The sequence below is a fragment of the Acartia tonsa genome, chromosome 5 (assembly GCF_053477335.1).
Source record: "Acartia tonsa isolate MP-2025a chromosome 5, ASM5347733v1, whole genome shotgun sequence".
NCBI lineage: Eukaryota > Metazoa > Arthropoda > Copepoda > Calanoida > Acartiidae > Acartia > Acartia tonsa.
Genome location: NC_137264.1, coordinates 18,091,953 through 18,112,673, shown reverse-complemented (window position 1 = coordinate 18,112,673; position 20,721 = coordinate 18,091,953). Strand labels below are relative to the sequence as shown.

Genomic DNA, 20,721 nt, shown 5'->3' with positions numbered 1-20,721 from the left:
CTATTGAAAATACATCAGTTCCGCACAAACAGTTGTTAGTAGAGTATCAACTCCAATTTGTGGGCAGCTAATCATAGCTGCAATTAATTATCCAGAAACATATAAAATCCCCTGTGGGTACTTGCGTGTAGTATTCGTTATTTAACTTAGCGGAGACGTACAAACGAAGGGAACGAGTTGCTTCGCTCTTGGATCGCTTCAGCCACAACGTTACCATTCCAACGTGAAGTGCCGCCACACCGCTCGAGGCGGGCTTTAATAGTTTTTAAAAAGCTATCTATTACGTCCGATCTGCTACATGTATCAATACTATTACATGCAATTCAAAAATTTTCACAGCTAAAATGCCTAAAGATATAATAATGGTTCTATGGTTATTTCTGGTAATAATTTAACATTAAGAATAAAATTCTTATGAATTGTGATTCTTCTGTAACTGAATCTTTTAAGAACTCGTTTCAAGAATTGGATTGAGCAAACACCTTAGATTTGGTCGGTTAATCGGTATTTACTTATAAAAAGTGTGTGAAATGATTGGTAGGCAATTGTCAATCTATCATTGGTCAAACTAGGATAATTATGCATTTAAGTAGCGGAGCTATAAAAGAATTTATACTGTCAGCATAATCAGATACAAATAAAGTCTGTTTTCCAGCAGTTTTTACAAGATTTTAAATAGACCCAATTTCTTAAAGCGATTAATGTATGTATTTCATAACATTAAATTGAAAAAAAAAACAGCATAATTAGATGCAACTAAAGACGTTTTCACAGCATGTTTTATATCATTTTCAATAGACCATATTGCTTAACCTATACTACAAAGAAATACAATCTGCAAAGAACCTTTTTAAAACTCTCTTAAAAAGCAAAACCTTTGATTTTAATCTAAAACACGGTTTAAAAGTTTTTACAATTTGGGGATTACTTAAATTTTTGTCCATTTTCTTATTCCTTGAAATCTCTAGATTTTTATGATTTTAGACTTTAGAAATTAATATTTTTATATATTATAAAAAGTTACAGCAATTAATTAATGTACCAGAAATTTGTGTACAATTTTACAATAATTATAGCAGAAATAAAGCCTAATAAAATATTTTTCTCTAGACCATAAAGAAAATCAGATTTTTAACCGCAAATATTTTTTTAATAGTTGCTGTAAAGATTATCAAGTATTGCGTTATTAATTTTTTAAAAATTCCATAATTTTTGTTTGTCCATGATGCACTTACAGAACTAGTAGCACTCAACTCGATATTTGTATTTTAGGGAGTTTAAAAGTTGCCTAGACTTGAAGGTAAAAACCAGGGACAAGGGATCAGGATTCTGACAAACAATTCTATATGAATATTCCACCCAACCAACTTCCTTCTTTTACCTCCTTCTAACCCACTTCTATTTATTATGCAACAAAAAAAAGTTTTAAGCCAAAATTACCCCACAAAAACTTACAAATTTTCAGCAATTGAAATGGAATTAATTTGCTGAATCAAGGCGCCTAATAAAAACCAGTTTCCTAAAATTCCAATTTATCTTTAAATTGGGGATTGGCTGTGAGTGCAGATTAATGAAATTAATAAATAGGCTTCGGCTGCAACTTATGTAGAAAAAAAATAAGGTGTAGCTATTCTGACTTTTTTGTTTGATACTCCATTGACAAAATTATGAATGACTCTTGAAAGGAATCTTTTGATAAAAATAATAACCATAAAAATTATATCATGGTATTGTAGGTTCTTAAAACTTTATAAAAATGATAAAATCACACAAAAATAGCAGCCGTAAATGTACTGTTACTGTGCTAGTACTACAAATCTATAAAATACTAAATTTTTGCACCTGTCTAATATAATTTTTATTCTTTGCTTGGTGCTTTCTCTCAAAGTGCTGGTTGAGCACTGAAAACCCCTTTGTCTAGAAATTTTTTAAATAAGGAGAGGGGGGTATTTTTTAACTACTATACCTATCCCTCGCTGGGAGGACCTTACCCACGGTGCCTATACCTACACTAAAGTAATAAAAACATGTAAAACTACTACCCCGGGCCCAATTTATTAAAAAAAGGTACTTTGAGGAAAAATACCCATGGCTTTACTTTTTTCTTGACATACAATGAAGGAATTTTCCAAATCTTTTTCTATAACACTAATCCAACTTACCTAAAAATTTATAAATAATGTATAAAATAAATTCAATTTAAATCTAAATTGTTAAATTGAAAATGACAACAAAATTGTCATGAACTAGATTATGTAAAATAAAATAATTTTATGGAAAATTGTCTAAAAGTATAAGGGATACGTGAATAGGGAAATGAAAATAAAATTAACCCCTCTTTTTTTCTATACATATTAAATAAACAAAACTGTATCTGTAAAAAAATTTCGGAGTACACAATTTTCATTTTCATTTATCTATCTTTGTGTCACTGAATAGCAAATACACACATCCCAAATTATATTTTAACAAGGACAATTATGTTTTGAATCTACATATGAAAAAGGAAACAGTTGAAAAAGAAGGAAGATATTGTCTATATAACTTAATTATGTTTTTCGATTAGAGTAAAACAGTAGAGGGAGAAAGTGTTAAATAACTGTTAATCCCCATCGCAACCGCCTTGTGCAACCTTTCTATTGGGCCATTGAAAATCAACCAATAGTTTCGCTTATATTAACACAGCCAAGTAGCAGAAAATAACTTAGAAGCAGACGAAAGAAGTCTTTGAAAAAGGAAGGGAGGCATAGTTGTCTGTATATACATCTATACTATATATCTGTTGTTTTTCAGACACGAAAATTGTTAAAGTTAATTTACTTAAAAGTAGTGAGCTGTCGGTCAGTCTCATCAACGTACGTTCGGACATATCTCAAGTTAAAACCTGAACTTAAATTCGTATAAAATATAAAATTTATCAAAATTTTAAGTTTTTATATAAAATTATCGTCCATTGTCTTATACTTTAAATCCTTAGTAATAAAGGGATTAACAATCAACAGAAAGCAAAAAAATTTATAGAGTAGCTGTGCATTTAAAAGCATCAAAGCCTCATGTGACAAAAGAACATTTGTAGATACAACATTTTAGCGTAATAGTGATAATAAAACAAGCATAGTAATATCCGTAACAGTTTAAAAAGCTGAAGCTGAAGATCTATGTAATAGCTAACCCGACAAGTTTTTTACTTTTTGGGACTATATCTACTGGTCCTGAGTTGGTTTCAGGTATTTTCTTAGAGGTTGGGACTTCCACAACCCCCGAGAAAAAAGTCATTGTACTTTCAAAAAAAACATTTTTTAAAAATGCAATCATAAAAGGATGTCTACGAAACGAAAAGTATTTTTTTAAGGATTGTCAATAAATCACTTAATACGACATTTTTTTGTTTCATTTACACTTCCTTTGACTGATTTTAATGTATATATGTATATAAATATATACCTTACTTAAAGAGTAGCTGCGCTACTAAAATAAATATGCTTTTCCTACAACATAATAAAACTTAAAATAATATTTGCTTTCAAAATTTTAAGGACAAAACAAATACTTAAATAAGCGAAGCTATTACACATTAGTAGCTAATTTTGTCAATGTAAAAAAATAAATTTGATTTCAAATTTATCCATAATTAGGTGCTGTTTTAGAATGGTGCGAAAAACCAGAAAATGATGTGTAGTTATTATATCAGCATAAGACTTTACGTACGTCGATAATATGTCAGCCAAGACCATGCAATAGCCATTAGTCCACATAAAAACTGCATGTCGATAACTATGCCTATCTACACTTAAAGTATATTTAGTTGACATAAAACATTGAGATTATACATGTCGAAATGATAAATTAAATTTGCTAAATGTAGTACAAATTTATTATCATATTTCCTAGATTCCTTCGCTACGCAAGAATGTTGCCATTCTTGTTTTGTTAATTAAACAGAGAAACATTAGAATTTGAGAACCAAGACATCTTAGTTTCAACAACTATTTAAATTCTCTTTGCCAAAGCGAAGCTATTATATTTTTAGGGTTTGTCTGTCTGTTTGTCCGTCCGTTTGTAACGAGAAACTCCAACATAGTCTTGCATGAGGATTCCTATAAAAAAAGAAATATAATATGTAAGGAAGCGTAGCAAAACTCTGGAATCATTAGAAGTGTGCGTACGTCCATTTTTCATGTTGAAAGTTAGAATTATACAATATACATATAGAAAATTACTAATTATAAATGCTGTGTACTATTTCAAAATATGACTAAAATGATCTACTTATAAAGGTTTGAGATAAACTATGAGACAAAAATTTTAATGGTTTATTCTTGTAAGAATTTTAACCATATATTATCACATCTGTAAAGAGAAACATATTCGCAAAAAGACACAATACCAAATTCCACACAAATTACCTTAAAATAGATTGAAAATAAGGGGGGGGGGGAAACTTTGAAACGACTTATTTAATCCCCCAAAAATTTTGAAAATACAGTAGGTATATTACATTCCTCAATCCCTTGAAACCCTTATTTTAACCCCTTTAAAATAAAAAATAGTGGAACGTTTGCAGGATTAGACGTGGGGATCTAAACCTGCGAGGCTAACTAGTGCCCAATAAAACCTTACATAATCTTTGACCTAAGGGAATTGAAAATCTAACGAAAAACTCCCCCCCCCCCCTGCCCTCCCTCCACTATATTCCAATGATTTAAATAAGTGGGCTGTAAAAATAAGTTTTTTAATGCCGTTTTTTTGCGATTTTTGTGACTTGATAATGTGCGGAAGTGAATACACACTAAGATTAACTATTAAGATGATTAACTATCTCCACAAGTATGTATAATATATAGTTATACATATCTTCACAAATATGTATATCACTTTCATGAGAAAATAATTTTCTTGTGCCCGATAAGAAATTTAAATGGTTCAGGATAAAGATAACAAAATTTTTAAATTTTAAGCTTTCATAAATTTATAGTCAGTCTGTCTATAAAGGATAGACTTTATCAAGGAATATTTTTAAAATATGATAGATATCAAGATTCCTGGGGTGTTTAGGCATTCTTGCATTCAAGTCTCGTACGAAAGTATTCCAATATTAAGCAACTTGTTTTCAAGTCATGAGATAACAAGGATGACAACATCCATAAGTAGCGAAGCACAAAAATTGTGGATGGGAATACGTAGAAGTAGATTTAAAATCAATAATAGATTTATTGGAGAAAATAAACATGAAACCTTGTTTTATTTTGTATGACGAAGATGGTTAAAGTAAATTACATACTAGATGCACATAACAATGGGAAAAATTTTTTTGAAACTGTTAATGCAAAAAAGTTTTAAAATTGGACCAAAAATGCCAAAGATATGGGGAAATATATCAACATATAAAAATAGCCAAAAACCTGCTAAAAGGCAGTTTGGCCGCCATTGTTTCTTTTCATAAAACGCCAGAAATTTAATTTTAATATCTTTAACTGAAAAATTTATGAAAATTGAACCATAAACACCAAAGATATGGGTAAAAATGTGAAAAATATAAAAATAGCCAAAAACCTGCAAAAAGGCAGTCTGACTGTCATTGTTGTTTCTTCAAACGACAGGAAATTTAATTTTGATATCTTTAACTGAAAAAATTTCGAAAAATTTATAGGAGCCGAGAAAATCACGTTTCCCCCAATTCATTAATTGCGGACGGACAGACGGACGGACAGACGGACGGACAGACGGACGGACAGACGGACGGACAGACGGACGGACAGACGGACGGACGGACAGACAGACGGACGGACGGACGGACGGACGGACGGACGGACGGACATTGTGAATTATAGAGTAGCTTCGCTACTAAAAAAACTATTAGAATGGCCAAATATACGTCGGTTTATGTTATATACATATATTTTATGATCTCCATTCTACACATACATATTACATATGTCATGTTTTGTTAATAAAACCAAACCGCTATATAGACAAATGACTTAACATAATATAACAAGATCAACTAGTTCCATGAGAAGCGCAGTAGTAACATGAAAAAATAGTTTATATTTACTATATGTAGGGATCTTAAGGGGTAAGGTAATGAACGATAAATAAATGTATTTTTCTAATGATAATAATTGATAATTGATGATAATTGATATTTTAAACTAACCAATGAAGATTTTAAAGATTATTAAAAGTTTTTAAGCCAACGAATGAACGAATGTATTTCTAAAACTTTAACCACAAATATAATTTAAAATCCAATGACCGCTCCCTTTTTTACTACATGGTTAAATATTTTTTTAATCATTAACGTCTATTAGTAAGTAAAATTTGATTTTTAAATAACTTAAACAAAATGAAAAATTTATGACTTGTAGAGAATAAACTCTGGCATACCGTAGATATAGAGTAGCTTCGCTATCTAATCTAACATTACTGGATGATTTACTATATAAAAGGTTGTAGTAAAGGTTTATATGAAAAAAGCAAATCATTGACTTATCTAATAATTGAGATTTGATTCCTAGATATCTAGGAGAAATAATGGATTTGATTCCTAGATATCTAGGAGAAATAATGGATTTGATTCCTAGATATCTAGGAGAAATAATGGATTTGGATTAATCACCCCAACTCACAACATTTTTATGAGGTGTAAGACTTGTGTTTTTTTTTAATGAAAAAGATTACTGCCTTTTCGTGTACAAACAAACAAATAGAACTTCTAGAAATTATTTTCTAATACTTCATACAAAAAAGAATTGAAATTCTGATGAAAAATGGCCAAGATCGGCAAATTTTCGCGTAGACATACACAAAAAAGCATAAAAACAATGAATTTATTTTCAAATCATGTCTTGTATTGATAAATTTAAAAAAATATATCTTTGTAAAAAGATGTTATAGCATACCGACATATATTAATTGCAAAGATGCTTGGCTTCAAAAAGTTAGTGTAAGCTGGAATAATAAAGAAATATAAAATGGCTATTGCATATTTAATGATATATAAATCCATGGTTTAACGGATAGTTTTATTCTTACAAAAAAATACGAGACCGTAAAAACGTCTCATTTGACTATTTCTGAAGAACCATGATAAATATATTTTCTTTTATCGGGGGGCAAGAAACCAGGATTCTAAATGAAGGATTTCTTCCAACCAACTATCTTTATTCTCTTAGAGGGATTTTAATGGTATTTACACTGGTACCCGAAAATTTATAACGATGTAATCTTATTCGTTTGCTCAAAAATATTGGTTACTTTTATTAGATTTTGTTTGGTTGATTCCAAACTAGTAGTGTCCAAACTTTTCAACCAAGAATTTCTTCCACAGAAGGGATATTTTAGTATATCATCATTGAGGATGTGTATGCATCAATTTATTGATCATTGTCTTATCTTTCAAGATACCTGTTTATTTAATAACCCCTAACAAACAAATACCAAAATACTAGATACAAAATTGTTTTATTGACAATACCTACTGAAATGTTGATTTTTGCATTGCTATTATATCTTTAACTCCTCCTTTCTCCGTGTGTATGTCCGTTATTCCTAAACCCATAAACATTATTATTCATAATCATAGATAGACATTATAACCATTTGTATTTAAACCTGATATGAATTGATTGTATTTTAAGAGCGAAACCACTCTTCAAGTTTTACTTGTCTATGTGTTTGTCATTCTGAAGAATAAAAAATACCTTTTTCAGTATGGCTTCGACAGCAATTAATACCTCTGGATTAGAACCAGTTCTCAGCTATACTGAAAAATCATGTATAGCATCGTATTACAGATAATTTTTCATGAATATTAAAATTAAAATCATAATATTTAATGTTAGCCCAGACCTTCAGCCACTCGGGACTAACAAAACTTGTTTTAATCCTAAAATTTTTATATCTATAATACAATGCGATAAATAACAATTTCTAAACTTTTCAAAATATTTATAATTTCAATTTGAGAACAAATACATAAATAAAACTTATATTCTATTTTTGTACCGCAGTCTAAAGAACATATGGGCACACTTTTAGGTTTTTATAAAAGTCACAGGATTTATTTTGATTAATCTATAGCAAAGAATCTCGCTTACTTCTTTACCAATATGTAACTCCTTTACATTGATGCTTCTTATATTTTCAAAGAAGGTTTATAACTTTCTTGGGGGAGTAGAGGATCACTCCCCTCCAAAATGAAATTACCTTGAGAAAAAATACCACCCCTCCTCCAAAAAAGTTTTTTTTAAATATTTCCGAAAAATGAGTAAAGGGTAGACTTTCCCCTTCCTTCAAATGCCTCTAGGGGCGCTTGAAGCTAATTAAATAGTATCTAAACTATTTGCTTAATGTCTTTTTTATCCTATTGAAATCGAATATAAAATTGGCTGGGCTACTTTATATCAACAATTCTGTCTGTTATTCTATCTAAAATCAACAAGCGAGCCAAATTAAAAATATGTGTATAGTAAGATGTTCATATAATATTTATAAAAATATTTGGAGCTTTTACACAAGGTAGTTGCTTGAGCATTGATAACCCCCAGACCATCTTTATATTTAAAAAATATGATACTGGGATTGGTAGTTTTCAATTTGTTTGATTATTACTTTAGGTCGGGTTAGGTTTATTTATATTGGTTAGCCCCGCAGGGTTAGGGCATTGCAGGTAAAGGCCCCGCAATGGTTAGACTTATAGAAATAAATCTACTATTTTCAAAATAACAAATAAGGGGTGGAAGGGATTGGGGGGCCTCAATTGGCCACTTGTAAGCTATACCAAATATTTCTTGGTCCACTGTTAGTTCAAGCTGATAGTTGGTAGGTCTGTCAGTCAGTTATTAACCGATAGTACTGAGTAACCAGGGCGAGAAAAGGCTATGAAATTAATCTACAAACCTTTCTATTCCCCAAAAATTATAAATGACAAAAAGCAGATTTGTCATTTTTTAGGAAGCCTTTTATAGTGCCTTTAAAAATGACGTCATACTGGCTTACAGGGCTAATTAAAATTTATACAGGTCTGCCATTAGTCATTTAGTCTGTGTATTATTGGTCTATAATTGGTCATTTGTATTGTGTATAACGTCTTTTTTTATATGCACTATAAAGCGCTTAACTTTTTAGCTTTTTTGTGAAAGCATACTGTTATAAACTAACAAATATATGACATGTTTCATTTTAATACGCTTTAAAAAAATACAAATCTATTTCCTATATTCATTCATACACATTTGGTTTAACCTTTTCAAATAATTTGTAGAGTATTAATTATTTACTACTAGTGATCACGCCCCTGGCCTTTAGGGACTTGAGCTTTGTTTAATCTAGAGGTTTTAGACAAGTATAACGATAAAACTAGCAGCAAAGCCAAGAAATGACTTATAAAATGGTTTAAATAAATATCATCATTAATTTTAATGACATCAGGCGAAACTTTTGTGTCTATTTGTGTGAATGATTGAATTTCATGTAAGATCTTTATTATGGCTCTATCAACGTTAATATTGTTTTCAAGTATGATTTCCTGGCACTTTCCCTCAAAGGCAAATAGCATGCACTAAATAATTATAAAAACCGAAAATCATCTACTACTGCCTCCCTTTTATTTCATTTTTAAAAAAAAGATTGGGGATTTCATTGCCCAATATGTACTTTGGGGAAATACGTACAGTCCATAGTAAATCCTAAAATAGCTGCGCTACTTCAAAATAAATTGCTTGAATTTTAAATAGACGTACCATAAACAAATTGCAATAACTGTTTCATATTTTTACCAAAGGCAATTAATATTACTGCTTTATATCTTTTTATGTTTTTATGAAAAACTTACATTGATAGATAACTCAGTTTCATAATAAACAGTAATATTTTGGATAATAATTTTGGCATTCGTTAAGGCTTTCAATCATAATGTCGATCAATGCATTGAGTTTAAACTTTTAAGTAGACAAATTAATCTTATATGATATATAATATTATTTGTTTATGTGTATGTATTTTTAACAAAATATGTATATTATCGTTTTTAAACATGTTTTGGGCTATTTTGCGAAGAAAAAGCCCCATCAACTAACATATCTTTAAAATTATGATTATTTATTCTATTTGTAACTTTTCTAGGTCTCCGTTGCTCATAGTTGTTGTCATCCTTGTTCTTTAGGAATGTAAAATAAGAATGACAACATTCATAAATAGCGAAGCACCAAATAACATGGAGAAATTTTGAGTATTTTTGAAGCATGACCGACAGACAGACGGACAAAGTAATCTGGTACAAGGAATCATTACCCAAAACTTCAGCCGTACTTAAAAGCAGCCAAGAAAATCACATTTTCCCCATAGCGTTACGGAATGACGGTCCTACCGATAAACAAAGGGAATTATAAAACAGCTTTGCTACTAAAAAAAATTTAAAATGTAGGCAATCAGAATGCTCGAAATTAAAGCAAAAAGTTTAGATTTTGCATGTTTTTATAATATGATATTGAACATTCCAATAATCAATACCAAGGATATTTAATTCTTTAGATTGAACACCGATGTTAAAATTATTTGAACTAACCAATTAAGATTTTTTATAAAAAGTCCTTAAAGTTTATAGGCCAACATATTTTAAAACTTTGGAGACCAGTCTAATTTACAATTTAATTTCCCCTCCTTTCCTGATTGTATGTAAGTGTCTAAAATCGTTATAAGACAAGTCTGGCATATAATTGTAAATAATTTTTCTGCTGTTAAATAAGAACACTAAAAATAATTTTTGCTATAATTATTAAACGCATCCAACTATAACCTGTAAGTCTAGTACAGTTCAGGGAAAGGATAGGGATATTGGACTCTAAACTAAACTGGTCCCCAGACTTTTGTAGGCATGTTATTCATTTATTCAACAGTGTGGATTCCATGAGGAAACCATTGAACACCTCATCGGCAACTGCCCCAGATACAACAAGCTCAGGCTGGAGCTATTTGGTAACAACACCATACGGACCAAAGACTTCCATACCCTAAGCCTTAAGCACATCCTAAAATTCATAAAAAAAAACAGGAAAATTTATAGTTTAAACACACAAATTTAGAGTAAACATATATTACAGGTGGACATGGGACACCATGTCACAACAAGAGAAGGCTAACTTATACTATTTAGGTTTGTTAGCCAAGAACAGTGGAAACAAAGCAGAAGGGTCTGTGGACAAGTGCGTAGCATGAGTTTGGTCCCTGCCTTGGACAAGATGGCGAAGCTGCCCAAGTTCCTGAGGCCTGCTATATTCTGATAACTGATATTCATTTATTGGCTTATAAAATTTTATTAAATCTTGATCAGGTAATACAAACTAGGCGTGTTTAAACTTTTCTTCCAATAATCTGACTCTGCAGAAGGGGCAATTTTCTTTAGTATAATATGTGGTGTAAATCAATTTATCTTTTATTGTCTTATCCCTTAATATCCCTGAGTATGGTTATAAAACAAGACTACATAAATTGATAGAAATTATCAAAATTTAAAAAAAACAAATTCAGCTACAAAATTAATCCACCAAAAACGAAAAGTATTTCTGTCTGCTACATTTAAAACATTTATGTTATTTGGAAACCCCCTTTTCCTATTACTAAGATACCCTTTAGGTTAGGGGCGTAGCTACAAGTACTAAATGATATATTAATGGCTCTAGAGTTGGGACACCACTTTGACATATATTAAATAATAGTTGTCCTATTGTTATTTACAAGTGAAGGGTGTCAAAGTTTATACAATACTGTTAATTCTCAATTTTAGCAGTACTGGTTTTATAAAATAAGGTGTTTTCGAAGCATTTTATTGGTCAATTAAAATGTTTGCTATACTGGCCTGCCATTCGTATTTTAATCTATGTATTGGACTATCATTGGTCATTTGTATTGTTTTACGTCATTTTGTTATAGGCACTATAAAGAGCTTCGTGTTCATCTGTATGTCTATTTATTAAGATATCATGGCTTCATCACAATAGCTTTGAATTGCATAAAAATATAAGCGGAAGGGTTGCCTTGACTCATAAGCAGGGGCTACTCATTTGTAGTCCGACAAAGATCATGTAATCAAAGCATTAGAAGTAGGCAGCGAAAAATAGAATTTTTTTCAAATTTGTTAGATCATATAAACATAAATGATGTAAAACTAGCGGTGTGCATTCACTCTCACACAAGTATTACATAGTAAAATACTCTGTATAGCATATTATTATAATATTTTTATCTGTTTTCTATTTAAATTTTTTACAAAAACAACCACAAAGATGTAATTTTATGCGAAATTGAAAGAACACTAGTGCTTGAGAAATAAAAAGGCATCACATTAAAAAAAAGCTATAAAAATTTCTCTTGTTTAGTAGAGCAATACTTTTTTTTTAAAGCAAAGATTTTCAACGCTAAGGATGTCTGTACGTTTTTCTAATTTATGTACGTTCAGCTCATCTTAAGATAGATTTAGAAATTAGGCGCTTACATTTGATTTGTTCATTTTATGATTTAGTATGTTTTTTTTATGGACGTAATCTGTTTTATTTCAATGAATTTCTTTTTTAGATGTATCTGTCAGACAAGAGCCTATTTATTAAACGATTTTAGAGATTTTTAGTTCTTAAAGCTAGATAACTACTGAAAAGTAAAATTGGTTACCGTTAAAAATGGGTAAAGTCGGCCAATGTTGTATCGATCAATATTTTGACACTGTGGTAATAATTTGGGTGTGCCGGCAAAGTAGGAAAGAAAATATATAATAGCATATTCTCATTATTTTTACTCCTATAGTGGCTGCGCCCCTATAGTATATGTACTGTGTTCCAAGGGATAGGAGCGCAAAATTATATATACTAAAACAATCCCAAGACTAAATTTTAAATATAAATAGCCTAAAACCCTCATAATATAGACTTACACATTCCAAAAGTTGTATAATCAATGGTTGGTTGTTTGGCGGTTGTTATTATTAAAATTCTGTGATTTTTTACTATAAATATGCTTTAAAAAATTGTTATTTTGTATGCAATCCTAATTTGTAGCTATATTAGGCATATATGGGCACAAAACTGCCTAAAAACATACTAATTGCCATTATTATGTTATGAAGGAGCAGCTTAATTTAAAAACACCGTTTATTACAGGACTCTCTCGGTTTTTGATTTATTATTATAAATGTAATGTAAAATGTTATTTCATCCAATTGTATTCTACCCAAGACGGGATTTTGTAGCTATCGCTAATAAATTATCGACGTGTTGTTTTGAGAGATAACATGAATGATATTTACGTCGACAAAATAACCAACATTGACCAATTAAAAAGGGATTTTTTATTTCTTTAGAATGAGATAATAATAAGAATATTTATTTAATTTTAAATTGCTGTAAAAAATAATAGGCTTTTTAAACAGATTTAGAAAAGTCTAAAATAGGCAATTTACTGGGGATAATACAATAGAAGTTATAACAACTTTTCCCCCTATACTTGAGCAACAATCCCTTCCTTTAACAGTAATATTCGAGTTGTTATGGGAAAATTGAAAACAAATATATCTTATCTGTTTAATGAACAATTATAGACCAATGAGTTTTCTCACTCCTAGAAAATTTACAGTTATCCTTATCCTAAAATGTTTAAATGAATGGGATAGAATTATATGTTGAAAATTATAATTATCATGTTAAGAAGAAATATTTAAATATAACATATAATTTAGATTTAGGCAATGTTCGTGATTATTGGTTATTATCTGGGCTCGGCAGCCAAGCAGTAGTAGCATATGAGCCATAATTGGAATTGCCATGTTAGTTAAAGGTTTAGACACAAAGAGCTGATATTTGAAGTAATTAAACAATGATTTTAATGCGGGTTAAAGGTGGCTGGCGCGCGGCTGCCGAGCCCTGATTATCATGATGCCTAATAAATGTATAAATTTTGACCTAAGGCCTCTAGCTAAGTAATGTACACAACCATTTAATGCTTCTCTATGTGTATAAGATAGATAAAATTTAACATTATATTTAGAAAAATATAAAAAACAAGTATGACAATATTTATAAAGCGAAACTCAATAAATCAGACAGCTAATACTATTATAAAGCCTTACAAAAATTTGATGTAAATATGCTGTGAAAACACTTAAATTATTGAGTGCATAATTTATTAAACACACATATAATAACGCAGTAATAAAGATGGATCACTTATAACATTATGATTATTTTTCTAAGGAATCAAATAAAAGACTTTAATATCAAGGTAATAATTTAAAAATTGTACGTCAAAAATATACATTTATGCCAGGTTTAGAACCGATAGGGCTACTCTAAACATGTCTAAATTAATAACTAATTAATGATTTTTAAAGTTCAAAATTTAATGTTTTTAAAGAAAGGAACCGAAATCTCTGAATAATATGTAAATACAAATACTTTTAATGGTTTTAATCATGATACTAGCAATATTTAAACATTAGAAAACAATGTACTTAGAGTGAGCAAATACAAGGAAAGGTGTTTTAATATATTATTAATGGGGACGGGGGGGTTGGAATTGTGAACTTCATCGGTACAGCTGTTTTCAGGATCTTACTAGACACAATTACATATATATATCTTACTACTTTGATTGGTCATTTTGCGTTAGATTTGGGGGGGGGGGGGTGGGCATTGAACTGTAAATTACACGTGTTATCTTATTCGTTAAAAAAATATGTTTGATTGTTTCTATAAGTGTTCAAACTTATTTAACCAACAATTTTTATCTACAAAAGGGATAGTTTTGCTTAACATCATTGGGAATATATGTATCAATTTATCTCTAATGTCTTATCCCTTAAGATACCTAAATAGAAGGTACGTGGATCATTGAATTTAACAGACTTTAATGATTCTAAAGTTTCTTAATATTTTGTTATTTGAGGTGGAAAATAAATCACTTAGGCGCCTTCAAACTAATGCTTATCAGTTTGACTACAAAACCACAAAATAATACGATATATGTATGTAATATGTATGACCTTTAAGATCTCATAAACCTCTTTACATGTATTTTTCCCTTTTTATGGAAGCTTCATACAAATTATGTTTTAATCTATTTTATAGGAGCCTAGGCGGTGTCGTCCACAGGGTTTTGCACACTTGAACTTTTAACTTTAGGGGGTGAAAAGGTTTAAGGCATACCTTCAATTTTAAGTGGAATTTGACACCCAGCTTATACCAACACGAAATTAATTCGGAAAATTCACGAAACCTATTCGTTATTGTCAGCTTTCGTTGGGGGGAAACATTTATTAGAATTAACAACCTTTTAATCTGCCCCCCAAATATTATTTTAGATTTATTTCGCTTGTTGGCTATACCTTATTCCTGCCCTTCTTTTCTCTCTGTAAATATTGATGTTTCTAAATTAAATACGTATTTTAGTTAGAATATAGGAATGTTTTTATATCAGTTAATCAGTAATGAAACTATGGTTTAATATTACTTGTTGCTTATAAAATTAAAAATTTTGGCTTATTCCTCATAAAATTACAAATAATATTTTTCTGATTTTATGGGCTCAGTTACTTGTAATACCATTATACAAAGTAGTTAGAAGTTTTTGTCTGGACGTTAAGATCTCGCTAATCGTTGAAAAGATTAAGTTCTTCATTTGAGGAAGGTTTTTCAAATTAGGTCCTAGGATTCTTTTAGGCGATTTGATTTTCTTCTTTAGATAGTTTTAGCCTATTTCTATTCCCCTTGCCCCACCTTCCCTTCTAGCTGTTAGATGCTAGGAACGTTAGATTTTAATTATTGATATTTAGAATATTTTCACATACTATCGGTTGCCTTTTATAGAGTTGCTGCGCTATTTCAATGGTATTCAGGGTGAATTTAAATTTAAATATTTGTGTGGCGTAATGTTGGCGTAAAACTTGTTTTGATCTGTAACTAAAGGGAAGTGGATAAGATAAGTGGATTTTTCACTTAAATTTTTTTGTCAGATTACTGGTCCCTTGTCCCTCTGCTAATACTAATCAATTATGCAAGAAAAGCAGGTTTTATATTTCAACAAAATTTGAATTTCAATTCTTTTATTGAGATTTTAGGGAAGTAGAACAATTATGTTATTAGTAGCGCAGCAATAACAAATTTATTAAATGAATATTAAAGTACTGTTAAAAAGTTCGATAATTGTAAGGTGAAAGTTTTAAAATTTTGGTAGGTATTGTAAATAAATCACTATTTATGACATGTATTGTATATCCAAAACTCATTAAGTTACTAGGAATCTTTATACTCAAATTTCCTAGCTTTCTTTGACATTTTGAAGTAGAGACAGGCCATATGAAAAGAGTAGCTACGCTAAGACGGCCTGTTTGAAAAGTTTAAGCCGTACAATTAAACAAAAAAGCTTAAATGTTAATTGCTTTTAATTATTTTGCTATAAAATAAAGGAGGGATAAGATAATAGAGGCTAAATAAATCTAAACATTATTCTCCCTCACAGCAAATATTACCAGAACTTTATAAATGAGAATAAACAAAATTACCCCTTTTTTGAATTAAAATTTTGAATGAAAAAGTTTGGTACAATCAAGACCCCAAAGTTTTCAAGCCAACAAATGCGAAAACTTTGGGGACAAGAAAAGTTTACAGTCAAATGTTCCCTCCCTTAAAAAACTGTTGTCACGATTTATAGGTAATTAAAATATGTCTTTCTTGAGAAGAACATGAGAAATATAAGGCCTCTATAACGGACAAACGTACAGATACTCATTAGGTACATATAATTATAAAGTAGCTATGCTACCAATCATGAAAATAATCCCTTAAAATTGATTAGATTTTATTTGTATTAAGAAAAGCAGAGGAACAGAGATAGGACAATGGACGTTATATTAATTCTCCACAAGTTTTACAATTCTATATATAGTTTTTGGATAAAAAACTGTTATAAAGAAATAAGGGTTGTTGATTTTTTAATTTATAATCATCCTTATAAACTATTCAAAGATAGTTTCATATTACTTACAATAAATAAGAAAAAAAGGGGTTGTATTTTAATTCAATTGCCATTGTTCTCTCCCTTCCAGAAGAAGGTAGGTTTTATATTACAAGCGTTATAGGGTTAGATTTCAGTATGTTAAAACATGGATTTGTAAAAATCATTTAATCAGCAGTTTTTATTTTTATCGCATAATTTTGCCTTTTGTTAATATAATAAATATCAATTTAAGGGAACTTCAGTAAATGCACTATAGTCATTTTGATAGTAACCCCCACTCAAAAAAAACATCTTGAAATGAAATTAATTGTGACTCTTCATAAGCAAAAAGATTTACCGAAATCCCATTCATGGAAATAACTCTTTGCAAAATTTCAAGATCATATTTTCTCACTATATTGAATAATCGACAAAGAGACGATGATAAAAATCGATGTGCTATACTTTCCACCAAAGTCTTATAACTGTTAGTGTTTAATAATGGCCAAAAAGATATATAAAAACAAGGATGACAACATCCATAATAATGAAGCTAAATAAATCAAACATTGATAAACATAGAGTGGCATCACTTTTGTTGCTTAAGATATGGATTATTTTGTTGTTGTTGAAATTTTAAGATGCCTATATTAACAATTAATGCTATCCGTTACAGACGGATGGACGTACCGAACCTAATTGTAAGAGCTTGGCGTTAAATAAGATAGCATTAATGAAACCAAAAGAGAAAAGGGCAGTTTTGCTTTTAAGAGAATTTAACATGAACAATAACAAAGGAAGCTATTTATAGTGCCTATAAAAAATGACGTCATACAATTCAAATTACCAATGATAGGCCAATACAACGACTAAATTACTAATGACAGGCCAGTATACATTTAATTGACCAATGGTAGGCCAATATAACATCATTCGGAAGTGAAGATACACCATAAAAATCTTGTATTTGAATAACTGTATCAAGTCTGAAGGAAACGTAAAACAAAGATGACTACATTTATAAAAGCGAAGCCCTAAACGGTAGGACAAATAAACATTTACACTTGTAGAGTGTCAGAACTGAATGAGCTTAATATTAATGCATAAGTCTAAACAATTATGAACAATTATAGAAAAGATTCGCTTTGAAAAAAAGTTGATTTAGACAAAATCTATAGGAACATTATTTTTTTCTTCGCTAGATAGCATAACCAAAAAACTTGTGTTACAGATAATTAATTTATATAAAATCATTTATGTTTTGTGCATAAGATCATAGAAACAGCCGTGATATAATTTTCATTCGGAACCATAATAAAAAATCATTTTAAAAAATGCATTTCGTTAATATGTCATCCATGAAAAATTAAATTTTATGTATAATAATGAAGTAATAAGCTGATATCTAGCAAATCATTGTTCCGATTAATAGAAGCCTCTAGTGGCTACATAATTATGCTGATTTTATAACAGCATAAACGTTCAAGGGGAAAACTTTTTAAAAAATCATGTTGATTTACTTACATTTTGAATCTGAATCTGTCTGGGGGCAACCGTCCGTTCCGAGGTGCCGGCATAGGCAGCCGACCTGTCGGATGCGGCTGCAGCGTACGCCAAATAATTGCCATAGCTGTCTGTGTCGTACGAACCTCGGTACGTCATTTTGTGTACGTTTTTGTCAACTTTGGTTTAGCCACTTTCAAAAAAAAATTTTGTTACAGAAATTTCACAAAAATTTGAAAACTTATTTGGTAATAATAACCATTTTTTTGAAAAAAAGTAACTTTTTTGTCAATTATTTTTAAAGATAACTCTTTTACTCTGCTTTTAATTCTAACAAAATATTTATTAAAATAACTTTTAAACTTTAAAAGTTTCAATAATGTTGATGTTCACATAACAAGGGACAATTTACAACTGATTCACAAATCAAATGCATGACGGACGGACGGACGGACGGAGGAAGGGGTGGGGTAGCGACGACGGACGAACAGGCGGACAGTAGAACAACGGATGTTATTTAGACGTAACGCACAAACGTAAACAGCGCGCTTTATTACATACGCGCAAATGTTACTATATAGGTGCTGTAGTAAGAAACACACACACACACACATACACACAATCAGTGTATCATTTAATACAAGACTGTAACTTTAAAAAAAATAGCAATATTTAACTTCTTATTCTCAAACAATAACATTTAACTTTTTAAAGTAGTAAGACTACTCTATAATTCAAAATGTCCGCTCGTTCATCATCGCTTAATACATTTAATATAGTCAATAAGAAAGGATATGGTAAATGAAACGCAATAAACTTAGTAGCGCATTTGTTTATTGATTTAAAAATTTCTATAACTATTCAATTTTAAGATATAGCTGTTTTAAATTACTATTTTTACTTCAAACTTTTTGATCGTAAATGTATCAATCTTGCTAACGCTGCGCTATTATGCAGTTTGGTATTAAGCAAAAGAACCTTTTTGTATCATTATAGAAACACTGTAGTACCTACTCCCATCTAAGAGGAACGGAGGTATTAACTAAATTTTAACAATAGCGCTACATGTAACGCTTATTTAACAAACAAGATTAACCCAGGAAAAAGTTGGATTTCAAGGCCCCGCCGTCCAATACAAACATACCTAAAATTCATTAATTGGTTAAGGTATCTGTTGATAAAATAATGTATTTTACAATATGGCTTCGAAACCGATTAATATCCTCTGGGTTAGAACCGTTCCTAAGCCATACTGACAAATCATGTATCGTATGAATAGTAAAATAAAAATCATAATATCAATACTAGTTTTGTTGACCCCGAGGGGCAAAGCCCAGGCTAATATAAATTGGGAATTAATGTTATATTTTTAAATTTTAATATCCACAGAAGGCTGTCCATAATACGATGCGATATATAACCATCCAAAAACGCAAAGCTCGAGGAAATTAAAACCGACAAACAAAGATTAAGCAAGGTTAACATTATATTTTTAAAAGCGAAGCTTTTCTATAACTAGGGTCGGTCCGTCCGTCCGTCCGTCCGTAACGGATAGCTTTTTTCGTTAATTTTGGCATGTTAGAATTATCCTATCGATTTTAAACTTTGCATGGTGATTCCTGTAGTAGTTAGGTACGATTTAGAAAGCGTAGCAACTTTATAATCATTACGAAAATGTCCGTATGTCCATTTTAAACATGTTGATTTTTTTTACTTTTTTAAAAACAAATTTTTATATGGTCTAATTATCCGATTGGTCTGATTTTCTGTATACTGATTCCTGGGACAACAAAGTACAATATTATAAGGGAAGCAACTCTATAATTAAGTCCTAAAAATGTAAGTATGTCCATAAACATTATCCTGTATCAAACAGTTTTTCAACAAATTTACTTTCAATTTTGCATCGACTCTTATACATTTATATTCTGATATCCGATTGATCTGATTTTTTGTATACTGATTCCTGGGACAACAAAGTACAATATTATAAGCCAAGCAACTTTATAATTAAGTCCAAAAAATGTAAGTATGTCCATAAACATTTTTCTGTATCAAACAGTTTTTCAACAAATTTACTTACAATTTTGAATCGACTCTTATACATTTATATTCTGATTATTCAGTTCAGACACTATACAAGTGTTAATGTCAGTTTGTCCTACCGTTTCAGCGCTTCGCTTTTATGGATGTTGTCATCCTTGTTATCAGGAGTCTTAAGGGATGTCAGAATTAATA

General features: G+C 30.2%; 1 protein-coding gene across 4 annotated transcripts in view; it reads right to left on the bottom strand.

The window, feature by feature from the left end:
* LOC145318909 (sodium-dependent dopamine transporter-like) overlaps window positions 1-20,721 on the bottom strand; it is a 177,173-nt gene that overhangs the window by 74,098 nt on the left and 82,354 nt on the right. Inside the window, exon 1 of one of the 4 annotated variants that reach the window (XM_080160599.1) lies at window positions 18,505-18,909. The exons of 2 other annotated variants lie outside the window; for them this stretch is intronic. In XM_080160599.1, the coding sequence (XP_080016725.1) occupies window positions 18,505-18,642 (138 nt within the window). In that variant the 5' untranslated portion in view covers window positions 18,643-18,909. Of the gene's footprint in view, window positions 1-18,504; window positions 18,910-20,721 lie in introns of those variants that run through there. One more of the 4 variants, XM_080160598.1, reaches the window with a different exon arrangement.